Source organism: Carassius auratus, unplaced genomic scaffold (genome assembly GCF_003368295.1).
Source record: "Carassius auratus strain Wakin unplaced genomic scaffold, ASM336829v1 scaf_tig00005214, whole genome shotgun sequence".
Lineage (NCBI taxonomy): Eukaryota > Metazoa > Chordata > Actinopteri > Cypriniformes > Cyprinidae > Carassius > Carassius auratus.
In genome coordinates, this window is record NW_020523638.1 from 2,060,376 (window position 1) to 2,078,343 (window position 17,968).

Sequence of the window (17,968 nt, forward strand, 5' to 3'; positions counted from 1 at the left end):
TTCAAGAGCAGAAAGGTGCATAATAAGTTGCTTAAAAATTGGTCTTGAAATTGAAAAAGACAAAAGGAGTCTTGAAAGACCAAAAAAAATAAAACAAGTAAATGTGCTTTCCTATTACATTAAATCCAATTTCAATATACTTTACAGTTCAAAAGTCTAGAATAAGCTTTATTAGTGAATTAGTCTGTGCAAACACTCTTAGTGCATATAATCATAGCTTAAGAACAGAAAAAACAATCAAAAAAGTTTGGGGTTGGTAAGATTTTTTTAAAATATATTTAGTCTCGCCTTAGCTCTAAAAACTGTAAAGTTGTTGTATTGTTGCTATATATATATATAGCATATATATATATGTTGTTATATATATATATATATATATATATATATATATATATATATATATATATATATATATATATATATATATATATAATAACATTAGATTTTTTAAAATATACTTTTATATTGCAATACATAATTTCACATACAATCTTCAAATTATTGTATAAAATAAAGACAGTATATATATATATATATATATATTAGTGCTGTCAATCGATTAAAAAAAATTAACTAATTAATCGCACAATTTTTTAAAATTAATCGCGATTAATCGCAATTAAAAGACTGAAACTTTTTGGATATGTAAATGTAAAATGTAAATAATTAATGTAAACGTAAGACAAAGAAACTATTTAAATTCAAAATATGATTGTTTAATGGAATTTTTGTTTAACTTGTAACACAGATTTTCTCATGTAAACAACATACCTGCAATAAACCATCAATATCCTCCAAATTAACTGTTGGCTTGAAAGCCATATTTATTACAGAAATAAAAACACAGGCATGTAAGTACCATTTGAATTTCAAAACAATCAATGCCAATAAAAAACAAAAATGATTTCCATGTTGAATTCTAAGTGGACTGCAAAACAATTCCAAAGTATAGTCATTGCCAGTGCTTTAAGTGGGCCGGTATGCACCGCCACTTCCAAATATAGCTCTTGAGCGTACCGCCACCTCTCCGTGCGCACAGAACGTGCTTGTAGCGTACCGGTACGCTCATTTGGACATCTGTTTTAATAGAGGTTTTAATCTTTTACCTGCACTGCTGATTTTCAGAGCGCCCTTCACAATGCAAGCTTCCTAATTCATCCCACCCAGAGCAGAAACTACATTACCCATTCACCCTTAAGTTATACAAGTGAATAGCGCATGTGTCGCTTTTCCCACTGTTAAGTGTCAACAACTCAACGTGGCCGGAGAAGGTGTGTGAAACTCGTTGTGAGTTATACTAAAGCAAAATCTTGAGTATTTATTGTCTGATAAACATTACAAACTGTCTGCGGAGGTTGAGTCGTCCTGCAGCCCCCCGCTGGCTGTTCATTGGCTGCAGCATCTTTTTTCTAAGTTCTAAAAAAATACCGTAGACGGCAAGGCACAAATTTAGATATTCATTTATCGAATTAATCTATAGCCTATGCACAAAGACGTTACAGAAAGGTCTGATTTACGCACTGTTACAGTCATTGTTTTTTTTTTTAAACAATGACATTTGAGTTCATGATTTTAATGTTGCTGTTTCTTGTGGCAGACTAAATGAAGAGTAATGTTTCTTGTGGCAGACTGAAGAGTAATCCGGCAGAGTTTTATACTGAAACTTTCCGTCTAAAAGTCCTTCCTTGGTCTTATCCATATTTCTTTGCACGTTGAACACACATAGGCCACAACTGGAAATAAAAAAACTGCAACCGCGTTAATTGCGTTATTTTTTTTAACGCGTTAAATATTTCTAATTAATCGAATGCGTTAACGCGCTAATTTTGACAGCACTAATATATATATATATATATATATATATATATATATATATATATATATATATATATATATATATATATATATATATATATATATATATATATATATATTTATTTATTTATTTATTTATTTATTTATATTTGTTACATGGCATCTTTGTGACTGAAGGTGAGTATCACTGATACCTAAAAAAAAAATGGACCCAAACCTTTGACCAGTAGAGTAAAGAGCAACAAGAATCAATTACGATGCACTGAATCTTCATAGTTGCACTGAAAATATTCAGCATTATTTCACACTAAATGCAGATATTCAGCAACAAATCTCAATAACTAGAACAACCAGGCACATCATATATATCATAACAAATACAGTATACTGAAATATCATTCAGCAGATGTGGGTGAGGTTAACATTTGATCATGTCTTAGTAAGCTAACACACATTGACAGCCATAATGATTATATGCAGCAATCACTGTAGAGCTACAATTGCAACATAAAAGCACCATTTCTGAAAACTGTATGACTCATAGATAGCAAGCCTTACAGTCGCAGGCTTCAACTAATTATGTACGTACAGTAGTTGGTGCATTGCACTCTGCAGTGGTATTAGATTATATTCCTTCATTTTTTAAAAGATTATGCTTTTCTCTGACCTGAATTTCTGCCAAAATTATTTTAAAAGTGGGCACCTTTTGAGTTGGAACAAGCGATACACAGTGACACCTCTACTGAACTAAAAGGATTATGCATGAGAAGAGAAATAAAATAATTTCAACAAAATTGCTTTTTGTATCTTCATCCATTCAGTGAGTGTGTGTGGGTCAGTTTTTTCCTGCATTGTGGACTGAGAGTCAATATATGTCCCCATTTGACAGAAAAACAAATGTGTGTGTAGATTTGGAAGATTAGCTGTCTTCCATATGGAATAATATTGTTTATTCGGGGATGGGGTGATTTCTTATTTTGGAGTCAGGCAGTGGATGTTTCACAGGCTCGAATTCTGTGGGACGCTTTACACACAGCCTAAAGTAAAAGTAGAATTGGATACCTTTGTTCATTTTAAATAAATATTTAAATAAATAACCAGAAAAAGAGTGTAAAGGTAGAAAAAAGCATCCATCCAGTAATACAGACATACAGTAATTCATCATAAAATCTTACTTAATGCAGAGTGCCTGCTAAAGCAATATGTAAATAAGCCAAACTAATTTGAGAAAATATACTCAATTTTAAACTACAATTATATTTTTTTCTAATTAAAGTAGCAACAGATATGCAACACAAAATGAATCAAAATATATATCAGTGTTTCATTTTCATCCAGCAGAAGAGATATATGACCCTCTCTCTCTTCACACTCGTAAAAAAAATAAAATAATAATAATAATAATAATTGATACTAAGCAGTCCATGAAAAACATTTAATGGATCATTAATACTTCAAATTAGTGCATTCGTTTCTTTCAAGTTCCTATAATGATCTTCCGTAGATTATTTAATACTGATTTAATTTAAAGCTGTACATCAAGATGATAATAGATGATAACACAGATGATAATGTTATACTTGAGAAAATGAAAGCACGATTTTGCCAGTCATGCGGCCTTTTCAACATGCATATAACTACACAACCACAAAATATTTTATTCATGAATCGTTTTTCGAGCAATTGCAGTACAGTAACCACACTCTCATAAATACAGTTCCAATCATATCTTAGTAGAGTGTTTGCTGATCACGAAACACATGGTCAAACCAAGTATTAATTTCACACAATCTTCCACATGAAAACCAGCATGAATAAATGTACAACCTACAAAAATCAACCTCTGATTTGCCCTTTCTCTATTTTTTTACTAGTTCAATCATGATCTCATCAAAAAGAAAACCCAGCTGACATCCATTCTAGCTGATTTTCTTCCACACTTATCTGTGCTAGTGTTTCTTAGCTTCCCTGCACATGCAAGGTTGACAAATTGGCTTGACCTCTTATCAAGTTGGGTCTCATATGGTTTATAAATGTTCTCGCCCACTGAGATTACAATCGGACGAGCTTGCAGTCATTACGCAAATGGAGGCACATTCTAATTGACGACATCCTCATTTGCATTGTGCGTTAATTACCCAAATCACTTAGCCGCATCTGCAAATTCTAATTAGTACCCGCAGATTCAGTGCTGCTAGATGTTTCCACCTGAAAATAAAGATGTCTTTCTCTCTGCGATGGTAAACAAAAAGCATGGTTAAATCAAGTCAAGGCACCATGAAGTGAAAATTCACCTCAGACACACCAGCCGGAATAAATCACAATCATTTCAAAAGACAAATGATTATGTCAAGGAAAACATGTGACCAAATTATGGAGATCCAAGAGGAGAGAAGACCGATAACTGGGCAAAATATGATTAGTTCAGATTAAAATAACAGGGAAAAAAAGCAAATGGCTTTAATGAATAGGTGAAGCCGCAAAGCAAATTGCTTTTAACGTTCCTTATAAAATGGCATGGCATTCATTACAGAAAACTTCACTACACTCTTAAAAATTAAAGGTTCTTTATTGGCAAAGATTCAATGAAGAACCTTTAATATCCATGAACCTTTTCATTACACAAAAGTGTCTTCCGATTATCAAACTAGCTACTCTTGTGAAAAATCCTTCTTGAAAACATTATTTTTATAAGTGTTGTAACGCAGCAATGAAGTCCCTTGGTAAAGTAGTTATCTGCTAACACAGCAGAGTTTTTTTTATGTGGTTGTACATCTTGCATCTGGAGATCTCTTACCTGAGAGTGAACATCTCCACAGGTGAGTACGGTGAGGCTGCAACATATGCTGACACGGTATCCCTTTGTCGAACAGGCGCGGATGGTACCAACACTGCAAAATTTGCATCCAAACGTTGCTCTGATAATTCCGGAGCAGATGGATTCTGGAATAATCTTACACTCCCGATGTGCCTCATGGGTGTAGACGTTGCCGATCCAAACAATCCCTCTTCATCCGAGTGAGCGGCGCTCTTGAACCCTAACTCCTCGGAAAGACAACCTCCCACTTCTGCAGCCCGGAGGCTGTAGTACAGCTCTACAGGCGTTCCTTCTGACAAATCCGGACTCCTCTGGCGTCCGGGGACGACGCTAGGAGGTGCAAACCACCCAGGAAGAGGCTCGAGCTCTGCAACGCAGACGCCCATGTCCCCTCGTAACCTGCAGCTCCCACGGACCTCCTGGGTTTCATGGAAGGCGAACATCTGTACGCAGGGGAGTTTGTCCACCGTGCTATAGTCGTCCCAGTCCCTCCCGGCGATATAGAACAAGACATGAACTTTGGGTTTGTTCAGGTAAATCCTTTCATTGAGAACAAATGTCTGTACTTTCCAGTTGAAGGTGAAGAGGGTTGAAGAAGCCACAAAGGAGCCAGGCATTTGGAGGAGATCCAAAGGAATAGGCTCTTCCACCGCAAGGGTCCCATATGTGGCATTGATGATGGGGGGTCTCCTGGCCTGGTGGATGAAGAACAGTTCCGTTCTGGAGAGGAAACTAGAGTTGCGCATAAAGTCCTGGGTGGCCTCCTTCAGTAAGAAAGAAGACTCCGTGTTGAGGAGCTGGTAGTTGACAGGCAGGTAAGTAGGGGAGGCATAGCGCTGAAGATTCTCCAGGATACGACAGTCTGTAACTGACACAGCAAAGAAAAGAGACGTCAGAACTAACTGGAATAGTTACATGTGGGACTCTATACTCAGGAAAAAAGGTACAAAGGCTGTCAAAAGCTGTGCCTTTCAAAATCTGTAACCTTTGTACTGTATGTATGCATATTAGTACCCTAAAGGTACATGTTAGCACATTTTGCAAGGGTGCCACCAAAATGATTATAGTTTGGGGTTTTAAATTCAGTATTGCTTTCTTTTTTTCAATTTTTTTTTTTTTTTTTATTTATTCATTCATTTATTAATTTTTATTTTAGTTCATCAGTATCATTTATTGACATATATTTTTTCCTTTTTATTTCAGTTAACACATGAGTAAAGATTCAAGTTTCAGTTTTATATAATAACAACTTTTGGTAGCAGCCCACTGACAGCTTTTTTACGTTTTTCTGTAAGTGTGTGTATTCTAACAAGAAAGAAACACAAAGAATCTGATAATTATTTTCACGTTATAGATAATAACTGATGGCTGATATTAAAATGATATTCTATTTTGTGTAAATGAAAGAAAACAAACAAACAAAACACCTAATGAAACAGATGAATCAACACATCATAATGTAATGAAATATTATTTTCTAGATCTGCTAAAGATTTGATTTAACAGTGTAATTAAATGATCAGTGTTTATCTCAAGTTAACCACTAAAATGAAAGGCAAATGCAAACTGTAATGAGAATGCACAAGTAAATATAACTGTGCAATACATTAAAAAAGTCTTATTTGCACCCTTGTTGTTTTCTGTAGAAAACCAATCATTAACCTGATCAGTTAAAGCAGCACCATTTATGATTAACACTGTTGTCAGATTTGATTGCAGATGTGAAATCCTGAAATGTAATCTTGACAAAAATTTTATAGATGTAATTATTTCTCCATTTAAATAGAGGTAAATTGTACTTGTATGACAAGTCTGCATATAAAAGAGCTGCCCAGAGGCATTACCAAGACAGCAGACAAGTGAACTGAATTGCCTTAAAGAGCTTTGATTAAACTGTGAACCCCAAAGAACAATTGTTGGCTATTCAGCACTTACCTGCTATAAAGCTACAAAATCTGCACAGAAACATTATATTGTGTTTTAATCTTATGTTTCAGTATCCTTAAAAACCATAAAATAGAAATCAGGTTTACCGTATTTTTTTTATTTTTATTATTATTATTTCTTTTGATGGAAAATGACACTGAAAGTATAAGAATTTGAAAACGTTGATGACCACCTGACTTTATGTAACAGACATCTGATTATTGTTTCAGAGAACTGGACTAAAATTAACTGAAAATAACTTTTTCAGCTCTTTCCTTAAACATATTGCATCATAAAAGAAGTGCCAAAATGATTTCCAGAGCAGGCACTGCTTGTATCTTATGTGATATCTCAACCCATTCTCACTCCAAAGGCGTCAAAAACCGAAGCATGGTCAAGCGCCCCTAGCGTCACTTTTATGACGCCAAATGTGCCTCTCGGCGTCGAATATCGAAGCACTACGACCTTCATTGCTTTCAATGGGAAACTTTTGGCGTCAGAATTCGACACGAGGACATGAGATGTTTATCGCTATGAAATCACGTTCAAGAAGTCTCATTCAGCACACATCGCGATACTTGCTATCAGTTCCACAGTTTGGGTGAGTAGTCGTAAATACGCTCTTTTAATGCCTTTTATAAAATGTATTCTGTCTTATTTATTAATCAAATTAGTGCCATATGTTTAATCGCTGTATTATATCGGTCATCCGCGGCTGTCTTTGAGTTTCATTGCGTTTAAATAAATGAACACAGCTGCTAATTAGTCTGATTAAACTGTCACCTGACGTGCCATAGACCTTCGATCCGTTTTATATCATTATTAATTTCAGGATTAATGATGTAAGTTGTATTTGTAGTAAAATCATGGTAATCACGACACTTACAATAGTAATAAATGAAATGTGAAGTTAAAACACAGTAAACAGGACATTAGTAACTATAACTGTAGTTTTACTATGGTATATTAATAATCAATACAACAATACAATAATCACCAAACCAGCTATGTTTGTATCACTGTAATGTTAGTGTTTTTATGTGCTTTTATATGACAGATATCACAGTAATCATATGTTCTGTAGCATGCTTTTAATACATTTTAATGTAAACCCCCCCCCCCCCCCAAAAAAAAAAAATCAAATTAAAAATAAATAATAAAACATGCATTTTTCCATCTTGCAGTTCTTTCATATCAGTTTATATATATATATATATATATATATATATATATATATATATATATATATATAATATATATATTTTTTTTGCTCACAGATCATTATTAACATTCTGTATATAATTCAATTTTATTTACTCTCCCCTTTTTATTATTTTTATTTTTTATTTTTAGCTGAAAAGACGTAAAGGCAGTCAGCCCAGTGGTGTTTCTGGAGAGGGATTCCTTCAGAAATGGAGAAGACAGAAAGCTGCGGAGGCAGATATATGCAGCAGTAAGTCTGTGATAGTTTGTCCCATTTATCAAACATTCCTGCTGTTATAATTTGTACAGCATTTGTTGTTTCTTAAACTGTTGCACTGTCCAAATACCCATACTTGCCATCTTTGCACTTGACCACTTGATTACTTATTTGAAGTCTTTCCTGTATTTGGCCTAGTGTTCGAGTGAGCATGATGACCACAAGTGTGTGTCGAACTTTTCATGACCTGATGACTGTGTTTCCCAATCCTGATCCTGGAGAACCCCAGCACTGCACGGTTTTGGTGTCTCTCTTATCTGCCTTGGAGTCTTCACTGATGAGCTGATGAGTTGAATCAGGTGTGTTTGATCAGGGAGACATCTCAAATGTGCAGTGTTGGGGTTCTCCAGGACCAGGATTGGGAGCCACTGCCTTATGGGACACTTATGTGTTTACAGAGATTTTTAATAACTAATTATCAATATTTCACATACTGTACATTGGACAGCTTCCCATGACCTCTTGTGAGATCTCGGCAAAAAGTCTGACTATTTATTCCAAAACATGATGCATGATGGGATACACAAAGCTTTGTATAGCGCTCCGGAGCAGTATTGGAGAGGTTTAGTGTGTGTTAAGGACGCTGTGCTTTGGCATTATTAAGACCGGGGACAGTCTCGTTCACACACTGTCATGTACACACACTCTCAAGTGGCCAAGACTGCAAGTGTGGGTATCTGGACAGGGTCAAAGTCTTAAAAATGATCCCTAAACACATCACAGTCTTAATAATCCAGTTTAACACTTGTATGATATTGTACAAGCCCCAGGACGGTCTCATCTGACACTATCAAAAGAATTCATATGACTATAGCTTGCTATTAATTACTTGCTTTCAATAATGGATGCATTTAACATTTAATTATACAGCATCTTTACAGAGGCTGCTTTTATGGTCTAAACAAAACACAGTGTAATGTATAAGTTGAATGTAATTTAATATTTCCTTCCTTTCTGTCTTACAGGATTGTTTGAGGATAACGCTGTAGCTCCATCATGCACAAGGACTCACCTCGTTAACTCTTTATCCCCCGCACACACAGAAATGGTCCCTGGATCAGTGATTAGACTTTGCAGTGGTTTGATTTTTGCAGAAGATGTAACTTTGTTTTAATTATAAGCTCATAATGAAAACATTACAGAACCAGTGATGAAAACAATAGTTAAAAATAGCGCTCCATATTAAAAATATATTGCACACTTGACATGCATGTCTTCATGGTGTTTTTTTGTGAGTTTGAAACATTTACATTGTGTTGTATAACATTTTGGTCACAACACTTTTTACAGTGTTCTCTGAAAGACATACTGTATTTACTGTTTTGTTTTTTAATAAAAGCATTTTCATTTGCATACTGAAAATAGTTAATGTTTACAACATAACTGCCTTTTTATTCTTTATGGTGGCAAAAATGAGCTTGGTGACAGAGGACGCAGTGTAGTAATTTGGGCATGTTGTCTTTAAATGAGTTTGACATATAAATAAATAATGGAAGATCCTTACAAAAATATGCATGTTATTATGCTTTATGTATTTATTTGTTCATTCATTCATTCATTCATTCACTTATAATTTCAGTTTTTATTCCTAGAGTTCAAATGGTAGAGAATGGTAAATCACAGAAACACAAATGTGAACAATTTTAACTTTAAAACACAATGTAATATGCAATGTAAATTTTAGAAGCACGTCATTTGATTAGTAAATATGTTTGTCTTTGGTCAAAAAAAAAAATACAAATCTTAAAAATGTGTCTTATATTTATTATAGAGGAATCTGTCTGTTGGATACAACTGCGACTGCTGGGCATGTGCACATCAATATTGCCCAATGTTTGTCAAGCTGAACAACGGAGGAAGGTGAAGACGTTAATAAAACAGAATCTAATAAGTAGCAAGCTTAATCTATTGTTAACCGAATCTATCCCTTCAGCCGAAAAACGAAAGACGTCGGTCATACATGGATAAGGAAGTGTGACGCTGCTGCTCAGCTTTGATGTCATTGGCTATGAATTTTCAGGACAGTCTGTGGTTGGACTATCTTTTAACCCATATTAAACAGCGCATCATGTTAAAAAGTATGTTTTGCTGCTATCATCACATTAGTAATATATTAAGTCAACAATGAAGTGTTGCTATCTTGACAAAAATGACATCTTTAGCGAGATCCTAATCCTAACCCTAAGCATAACTTCAATGAACTACAAAAAACAGCCCCCTAGTGTTGCCTTTGCATAGATAGAACGACGGAGGCTTGTGGGTAATGTAGTTTAAAACTTTTTATTAACGAAACAAAATAAATTATTTATTTTAAGGAAAACTGGATATCTAAATATGTTTATTGTGCAAACCTCTATGATATATTTGAGAGGCAGGCTGAAATGTGGTATTTTACAGTGAGCAATATTTAAAATGCCTTTATGTCAGCTTTCCATTTATTTCTGAAAACTGAGCTCAACATTATTTTATCAGCATAGCATAAGTAATAATCCTGCCCATTTTCTCTTTGATATGTTAATTGGACTCTGATTTACAGCCATTTGAAAAGTACAGTTTTGGGCTCTTCCGGGGGGTGCTACTGGGCCCCTGGGGGTAGAAGGGCAGTAAAACCTACATATATGTATTCTCCTCATCATGGACAACAAACTGAGCTGAGTCACATTTATATCTGACAGTTTTCACAGTCCTCTGTTTTCTATTCTATTCATCATGACTATTATACCTTTTGACAGGACATTGTGAGGCCATCTGATGAAACATTGAAAAATTAGAAAGAAATGATTTAATAATGAAAATAATAGATTATTTATTTGATTTTTGAAGTAAATGGCAAGAAATATAATGGATGAACCTGCAACAACTTGCCTTTATCTATTCCCCACCTGTAAAGCAGTAATCAAGGACAATGTATACACATTGTGAGACTTCACTATTACACAAGGACACATTCATGCAGTGCTAAGAATATTAATTTATATATATATATATATATATATATATATATATATATATATATATATATATAACTATTTAGCAAAAATCAGTGTAAAAATGTCCTCCTCACCCCCGTATCTTGCTCCTCAGGTGCTGGACATCAGTAATGTGCCTGCTCTTGGTTATAATGCAGTACAAGATCCCATTGATCATTCCTGCTACAATTCTCAGTTATCCCTCAAGTGTTTGTAACAATAAAGCCCATGGCACCATCTTGTAATGCAGAATAATTAATCTCGTAACTCCCTTTATTTCACTAAAAAATGTGCATATTTGTTACTAAAATATAAAAAAATTACTTTCTGGTGTACTGATGTCCCAGATGTTATTAATCCGATCAAAAATGTTTATGTCTTAAATAAAAAAATAATCCCAATAATTAATATGTTGTTTTTCCAAGTCTAAAATAAACACATATGAGCCTACCTAGTAAAATTATGTATTTACCAAGAATCTTCAGAACACAATATTCACCATTTTCATTTTATTGAAGCATAGACTATAAAGTTGATAAAGTAGCATCAAGACAAATAAGATTCAATGAAAATAATTATCATCAAAAATACATTAACCTCATATATAAATCAGTTCACACAGATGAGTGATGAAATGTCCTTAAAAGTCACACAGTCCCATCCAGTCAACTGTGATACAGATCATGTGATACATATAAGACATGAGATACTGTTCCAGAAAATAATGATTCCCATCATCACATCTAAACTGGTTTCATCTCCCCATCGTGTTCTTCTTCTCTCGTGTCTGGAAACAGTTTGTGGTTGATATCCAGCACTGATGTGGTGTAGCTTGTTCTCAGCCAGAGGATCTCTCAGTCCTAACATCCCAGACCTGGTCAAAGTGAAACAAACAATCCAGATGAAGTTGTTTAATGGACAGAGAGCTCAGCTTATGTTCTGTGTGATTTTAGCAGTGTGAGCAACTATGACCCTTGTAGTACTGTACACTTACCATTCTTCAAGCTGTTTTGAGACCTTTTGAGAAGCTTTTTCTCTGAAGAGAATTTAGCACATCTTCTTCTTTCACTCCTTTCAAGAGCATCACTTGGTCAAAACCCCTCATTTGGCTGATGAGATCATCTGTACAAATTAAAATACTGCAATAAAAATGTAATTCTGCAAGAATTAAGAAAAAGTTACAGAGGCAAAGGACTTGCTCATGAGACTTCATTAGCATGTGTAGTTCTCAGAGACTCTAGAATTAATCTATTGTTGCAGTAAATGTGTTTTCTTCCTCTAGAATCTTTCTCCAAAGTTCCTGACTTCTCTCACAAATGTGTTTTAGTCTGTGCAGTGTAAGGCCTGGCTTCAAACCAATCCACTATCAATTCACAATTTATAACATAACATTTAGAAAACAATGAAATAATGTACATTGGTGTTTATATCAACTAAACCAATTTCATGATACTTGTCTACTCTTAAAACAGGTGGTGTGTTTTTAAAAACATAATATTAAAAATGTCCAGTCACACTTTGCTAACATGCTGTAATTGTAATAGTAAAAAAAGAAATCAAGGCTGACATGACCAGTTCTGTGAGAGATCATCATAAAATGTTGTATAACACAGCATTGCTTCAACACACACATACCAGAGGACTTCTGTTTGTTTGAGCACAAGATGGCTGTCTTCATTTCTCATCCTGAGCAAATCATTTCCTTGGTCTGCCTTCTCTTCTGTGAAACAAGATAATCTCTACTTACTCTGTGTGCAATTAATATTGCTCATTAAACATAATTAAGTTAATTTAAAGTAAGATTCAGACCAGAGCATTTGAGGAGTAAATGTTGATTAAAAAAAATATTCTAAACAAATGTACCTGGGAAGAGCTGATCATGGCAAGATTCGCTGAGACTCAGTAATAGCTCTTTTAGTTTTTAGGAAGGTTTGTGAGGGTTGGCTCTTGAGTGAGCTGTTGAGCTTGATATTTTAGACCTGAAAAAGAAGAACAGCATTAGGATTATCTGCAAAAAATCCTGTAAGACAGAAAGAAGGAAATATTATTAATTACGTGCAACTTGTACATTACACCTCTGTAAAGATGCTGTATAATTAAATGTTAAATGCATCCATTATTGAAAGCAAGTAATTAATAGCAAGCTATAGTCATATGAATTATTTTGATAGTGTCAGATGAGACCATCCTGGGGCTTGTACAATATCATACAAGTGTTAAACTGGATTATTAAGACTGTGATGTGTTTAGGGATCATTTTTAAGACTTTGACCCTGTCCAGATACCCACACTTGCAGTCTTGGCCACTTGAGAGTGTGTGTACATGACAGTGTGTGAACGAGACTGTCCCCGGTCTTAATAATGCCAAAGCAGAGCGTCCTTAACACACACTAAACCTCTCCAATACTGCTCCGGAGCGCTATACAAAGCTTTGTGTATCCCATCATGCATCATGTTTTGGAATAAATAGTCAGACTTTTTGCCGAGATCTCACAAGAGGTCATGGGAAGCTGTCCAATGTACAGTATGTGAAATATTGATAATTAGTTATTAAAAATCTCTGTAAACACATAAGTGTCCCATAAGGCAGTGGCTCCCAATCCTGGTCCTGGAGAACCCCAACACTGCACATTTGAGATGTCTCCCTGATCAAACACACCTGATTCAACTCATCAGCTCATCAGTGAAGACTCCAAGGCAGATAAGAGAGACACCAAAACCGTGCAGTGCTGGGGTTCTCCAGGATCAGGATTGGGAAACACAGTCATCAGGTCATGAAAAGTTCGACACACACTTGTGGTCATCATGCTCACTCGAACACTAGGCCAAATACAGGAAAGACTTCAAATAAGTAATCAAGTGGTCAAGTGCAAAGATGGCAAGTGTGGGTATTTGGACAGTGCAACAGTTTAAGAAACAACAAATGCTGTACAAATTATAACAGCAGGAATGTTTGATAAAAGGGACAAACTATCACAGACTTACTGCTGCATATATCTGCCTCCGCAGCTTTCTGTCTTCTCCATTTCTGAAGGAATCCCTCTCCAGAAACACCACTGGGCTGACTGCCTTTACGTCTTTTCAGCTAAAAATAAAAATAAAAATAATAAAAAGGGGAGAGTAAATAAAATTGAATTATATACAGAATGTTAATAATGATCTGTGAGCAAAATATTTAGATATAATAAATAAATATATATATATATATATATATATATATATATATATATATACACACACACACACACACACACATATATATATATATATATATATATATATATATATATATATATATATATATATATAAACTGATATGCAAGATGGAAAAATGCATGTTTTATTATTTATTTTTAATTTGATTTTTTTTTTTTTTTTGGATTTACATTAAAAGGTATTAAAAGCATGCTACAGAACATATGATTACTGTGATATCTGTCATATAAAAGCACATAAAAACACTAACATTATAGTGATACAAACATAGCTGGTTTGGTGATTATTGTATTGTTGTATTGATTATTAATATACCATAGTAAAACTACAGTTACAGTTACTAATGTCCAGTTTACTGTGTTTTAACTTCACATTTCATTTATTACTATTGTAAGTGTCGTGATTACCATGATTTTACTACAAATACAACTTACATCATTAATACTGAAATTAATAATATAAAACTGTTCTAAGGTCCATGGCACGTCAGGTGACAGATAGAGTTTAATCAGACTAATTAGCAGCTGTGTTCATTTATTTAAACGCAATGAAACTCAAAGACAGCCGCGGATGACCGATATAATACAGCGATTAAACATATGGCACTAATCTGATTAATAAATAAGACAGAATACATTTTATAAAAGGCATTAAAAGAGCGTATATACGACTACTCACCCAAACTGTGGAACTGATAGCAAGTATCGCGATGTGTGCTGAATGAGACTTCTTGAACGTGATTTCATAGCGATAAACATCTCATGTCCTCGTGTCGAATTCTGACGCCAAAAGTTTCCCATTGAAAGCAATGAAGGTCGTAGTGCTTCGATATTCGACGCCGAGAGGCACATTTGGCGTCATAAAAGTGACGCTAGGGGCGCTTGACCATGCTTCGGTTTTTGACGTCTTTGGAGTGAGAATGGGTTGGATATCTCCCTCACTGTTTCTGGAAGACAGCACTGGCAGTGGCATGCTATCATAACCTCAATAGAAAAGCCTCCAGCAGAAACATCGATTTCACCTCAGACAGAAAGTAATATGGAGACTGATGAGACACTCTGATATGAAGAAGTGGACATAAAGCAAAACAGACACAGATAGTAGGCCCCCAAAATTTTTATCTGTGAGGGTGAACGTATGACCCATTATATATAGCACCGTATCACTGCTCTGGAAACAATATTTTCAGCCAAAACACAATCTTGACAAACCAAACATGAATCCAATCCATTTATATTTAACACATAATAGATTTAGACAGTTTTCCTTCATTTTCTCAATAATGGAAATGACTGTAAAATCTATTAAATACAATTTAGTTTACAGCACTAACTGTGCAATGGTAGTTTTTCTTTTTTTTTGGAGGGGGGGGGATCATGATTAAAAAAAAATCTTAAAATATGAAATTATTATTATTATTATTAATAGATTTTTTTTTTGCTTTGCTTGTTTAAATTAGTTTTTTCTATTTTATTTAGCTATCCACAATAGGGATAACTTTAGTTCACAGTACAACTGTAAGAATACAATACTAATATTCATGATCCTGTAATTTTCTGTTTTTATTTTGGCAGGAAATAACAGCGAGCCCTATAAAGCTTATCTTTTGTTGAAAACACCTGGTCCATAAGCTCTTCTCATTACAAGTTTAGAAAGATGCATGTTAAAAAAGATATATAAAGACATAGCACTGCAACATGAACTGCTTTGAGACACTTAAAACACTGGATCATGAACTGCTCACGTGTAGAAAAACACTGTGCATTCAACCCAATCTGCATATTGCTTTAAAAGATGTAAATATTGTCCTTCTCCAACCAAATCCAATCTTAACCAATGATCTTAAAACATTTTTATCCACCCAGTGTTTTAAAGTCATATCTAAATCAATCGTTAGTCTTGACCTTTTAGCTGAAGAACATTTTGAGCTCTAATTAGGCTTCTTTCCTCTCTTACTGCACTCTGTTTTGACCAAGGATAGGGCAATGAATGACCTGCTTGTGAATCAGAAGGAATAAATTACTCTTTTAGGACGAATGGCTTTGCACACACATGCACGGCAGTACACAAACACGGCTGAAAAAGGGGCATTGAAGAGGACAGCTCGTCAATGCAAAACAATCTGATTTATATAAGTGATTCTTTGAAGCAATTGAGAAGAAATATAGTGAAAAAAAGGCTCCATTTTCACTGTTTGCAAGATTGATTGGCCGGTCTTGCCAAAAAGAAATAGTATTATCATCGTAAATTTAAGTTGTAACCCCATACACATGCTCCAGATGTGAAACCTTATATACAGCACACAATGCATGCGTGGACAATAATTAACACTCGCTGACAGATGTTGTAGTCAAGTCCAGATGTTGCTGGCTGTTATTTTATTGCTAATATCTAGTTTACATACAGCACACCACAAGTCAGAATTTCCAGAATCTGGAAAAACCCAGACAGACTGCAGTGAGAAATACAGCACAATGTCTTCCTTGGCAAAAAAATAAAAAAAACATCACAGATTTTAATTTATGACTTACAAGCTCGGTTGACTTTGTTTAATTTCTAGAGTGGCCAACTCAAAGAAGTTGTGAATGTTTGCTTCAAAAAAAGAGAGAGAAATTGTTAGCGTAAGTAATGAATGAGCTCAGGCTTAAATGAAATTACGAACATGACCAGCAACTCGGAAAAGGGAAGCCATTAATCAGAATCTCTTTAATGTGCTGTGTGGCAGTAATTTCAGTCCGTGCGTAATACAAAGTGAAACACTTATTTGAAAAAGAAAATGAAATATGGGAGTTGAATGCCACTAAACGTCTGCAAATTCATGCCAGTTATTTAATTTGAGTCAATTTCATTTCATTCAGTTCGGCATTAATGAAATATACAATTTCTGGGTGTTCTTTTCATGATAGTATGCATTTGAACAAGGGACAAAGGAACATTGCATTTAGTTTTGCAGGTCTATTATGAAGCATAACACAATAAACCGTTGATAAATTCTCACTGAACAATAATTAAACTAAAATGAATGGCTTCAATGTCTTATTATAAACACACAGCAAGAAAAGCCTCCAAAGCCTCCGCCTGTCAATCATCATCACCAGCTGCTTTTCTGTTCCTTTTGCTTCTTTCCCTTCGAGCACACTGCTCTCAAGCTGATGGATCAACATGAGCCACTAGTCGGCCCTTGTAGGGAGGCTCCAGACAAGGGGAAGGTCTTCTTCTGACTGCCCAAGCAGGACAAGGTATTAGGGAAGCCTGACAGGAGGGCTGCCCAGAGGAAAGCAGCCCTGGATGGAGAGGGCTTTCAGAGTCACTGCCCCCAGATCTAGTCGTAGACGAGAGCGCCCTTAATGATATGTAAGGCGATAGGAGGCAGTGTCAACCTGTCAAAGAGTGTGGTAAGAGGGCGAGATTGGAGAGTGAGGCACACAGGTGTGAGAATGAGAGGAAAGGGCAAGGTGGATGGACAAAGACTCAAGGCCAGTAAACAGATAAAGGAAGATGGTGAAAGATAGAGACAGAGACACACACAGAGAGAGAGAGAGAGAGAGAGAGAGAGGTGCTGTCAGGTGTTTATTGAAGTGAAGCAGGCCTGTCTCCATGAGGGAATCGGCTGCTTAGCTTTGCAGGACTATCTAATCCCATGATGCTTTGTTCTCACTCTAGTCTTGTGTCTAGAGTTGGGAACTGACAAGAATAATTAAGGATAATTTCCATTAAAAGATTTGGGTGGTTATGAGTGTCTGC

At 35.2% G+C, this 17,968-nt stretch overlaps 1 protein-coding gene across 1 annotated transcript in view; it reads right to left on the minus strand.

Annotated features, from left to right (window-relative positions):
• Positions 1-17,968, minus strand: part of LOC113070746 (transmembrane protein 132C-like) — a 196,396-nt gene that overhangs the window by 135,753 nt on the left and 42,675 nt on the right. Inside the window, exon 2 of the mRNA XM_026244168.1 lies at positions 4,613-5,501. Coding sequence (XP_026099953.1) covers positions 4,613-5,501 — 889 coding nt within the window. The remainder of the gene's footprint in view (positions 1-4,612; positions 5,502-17,968) is intronic.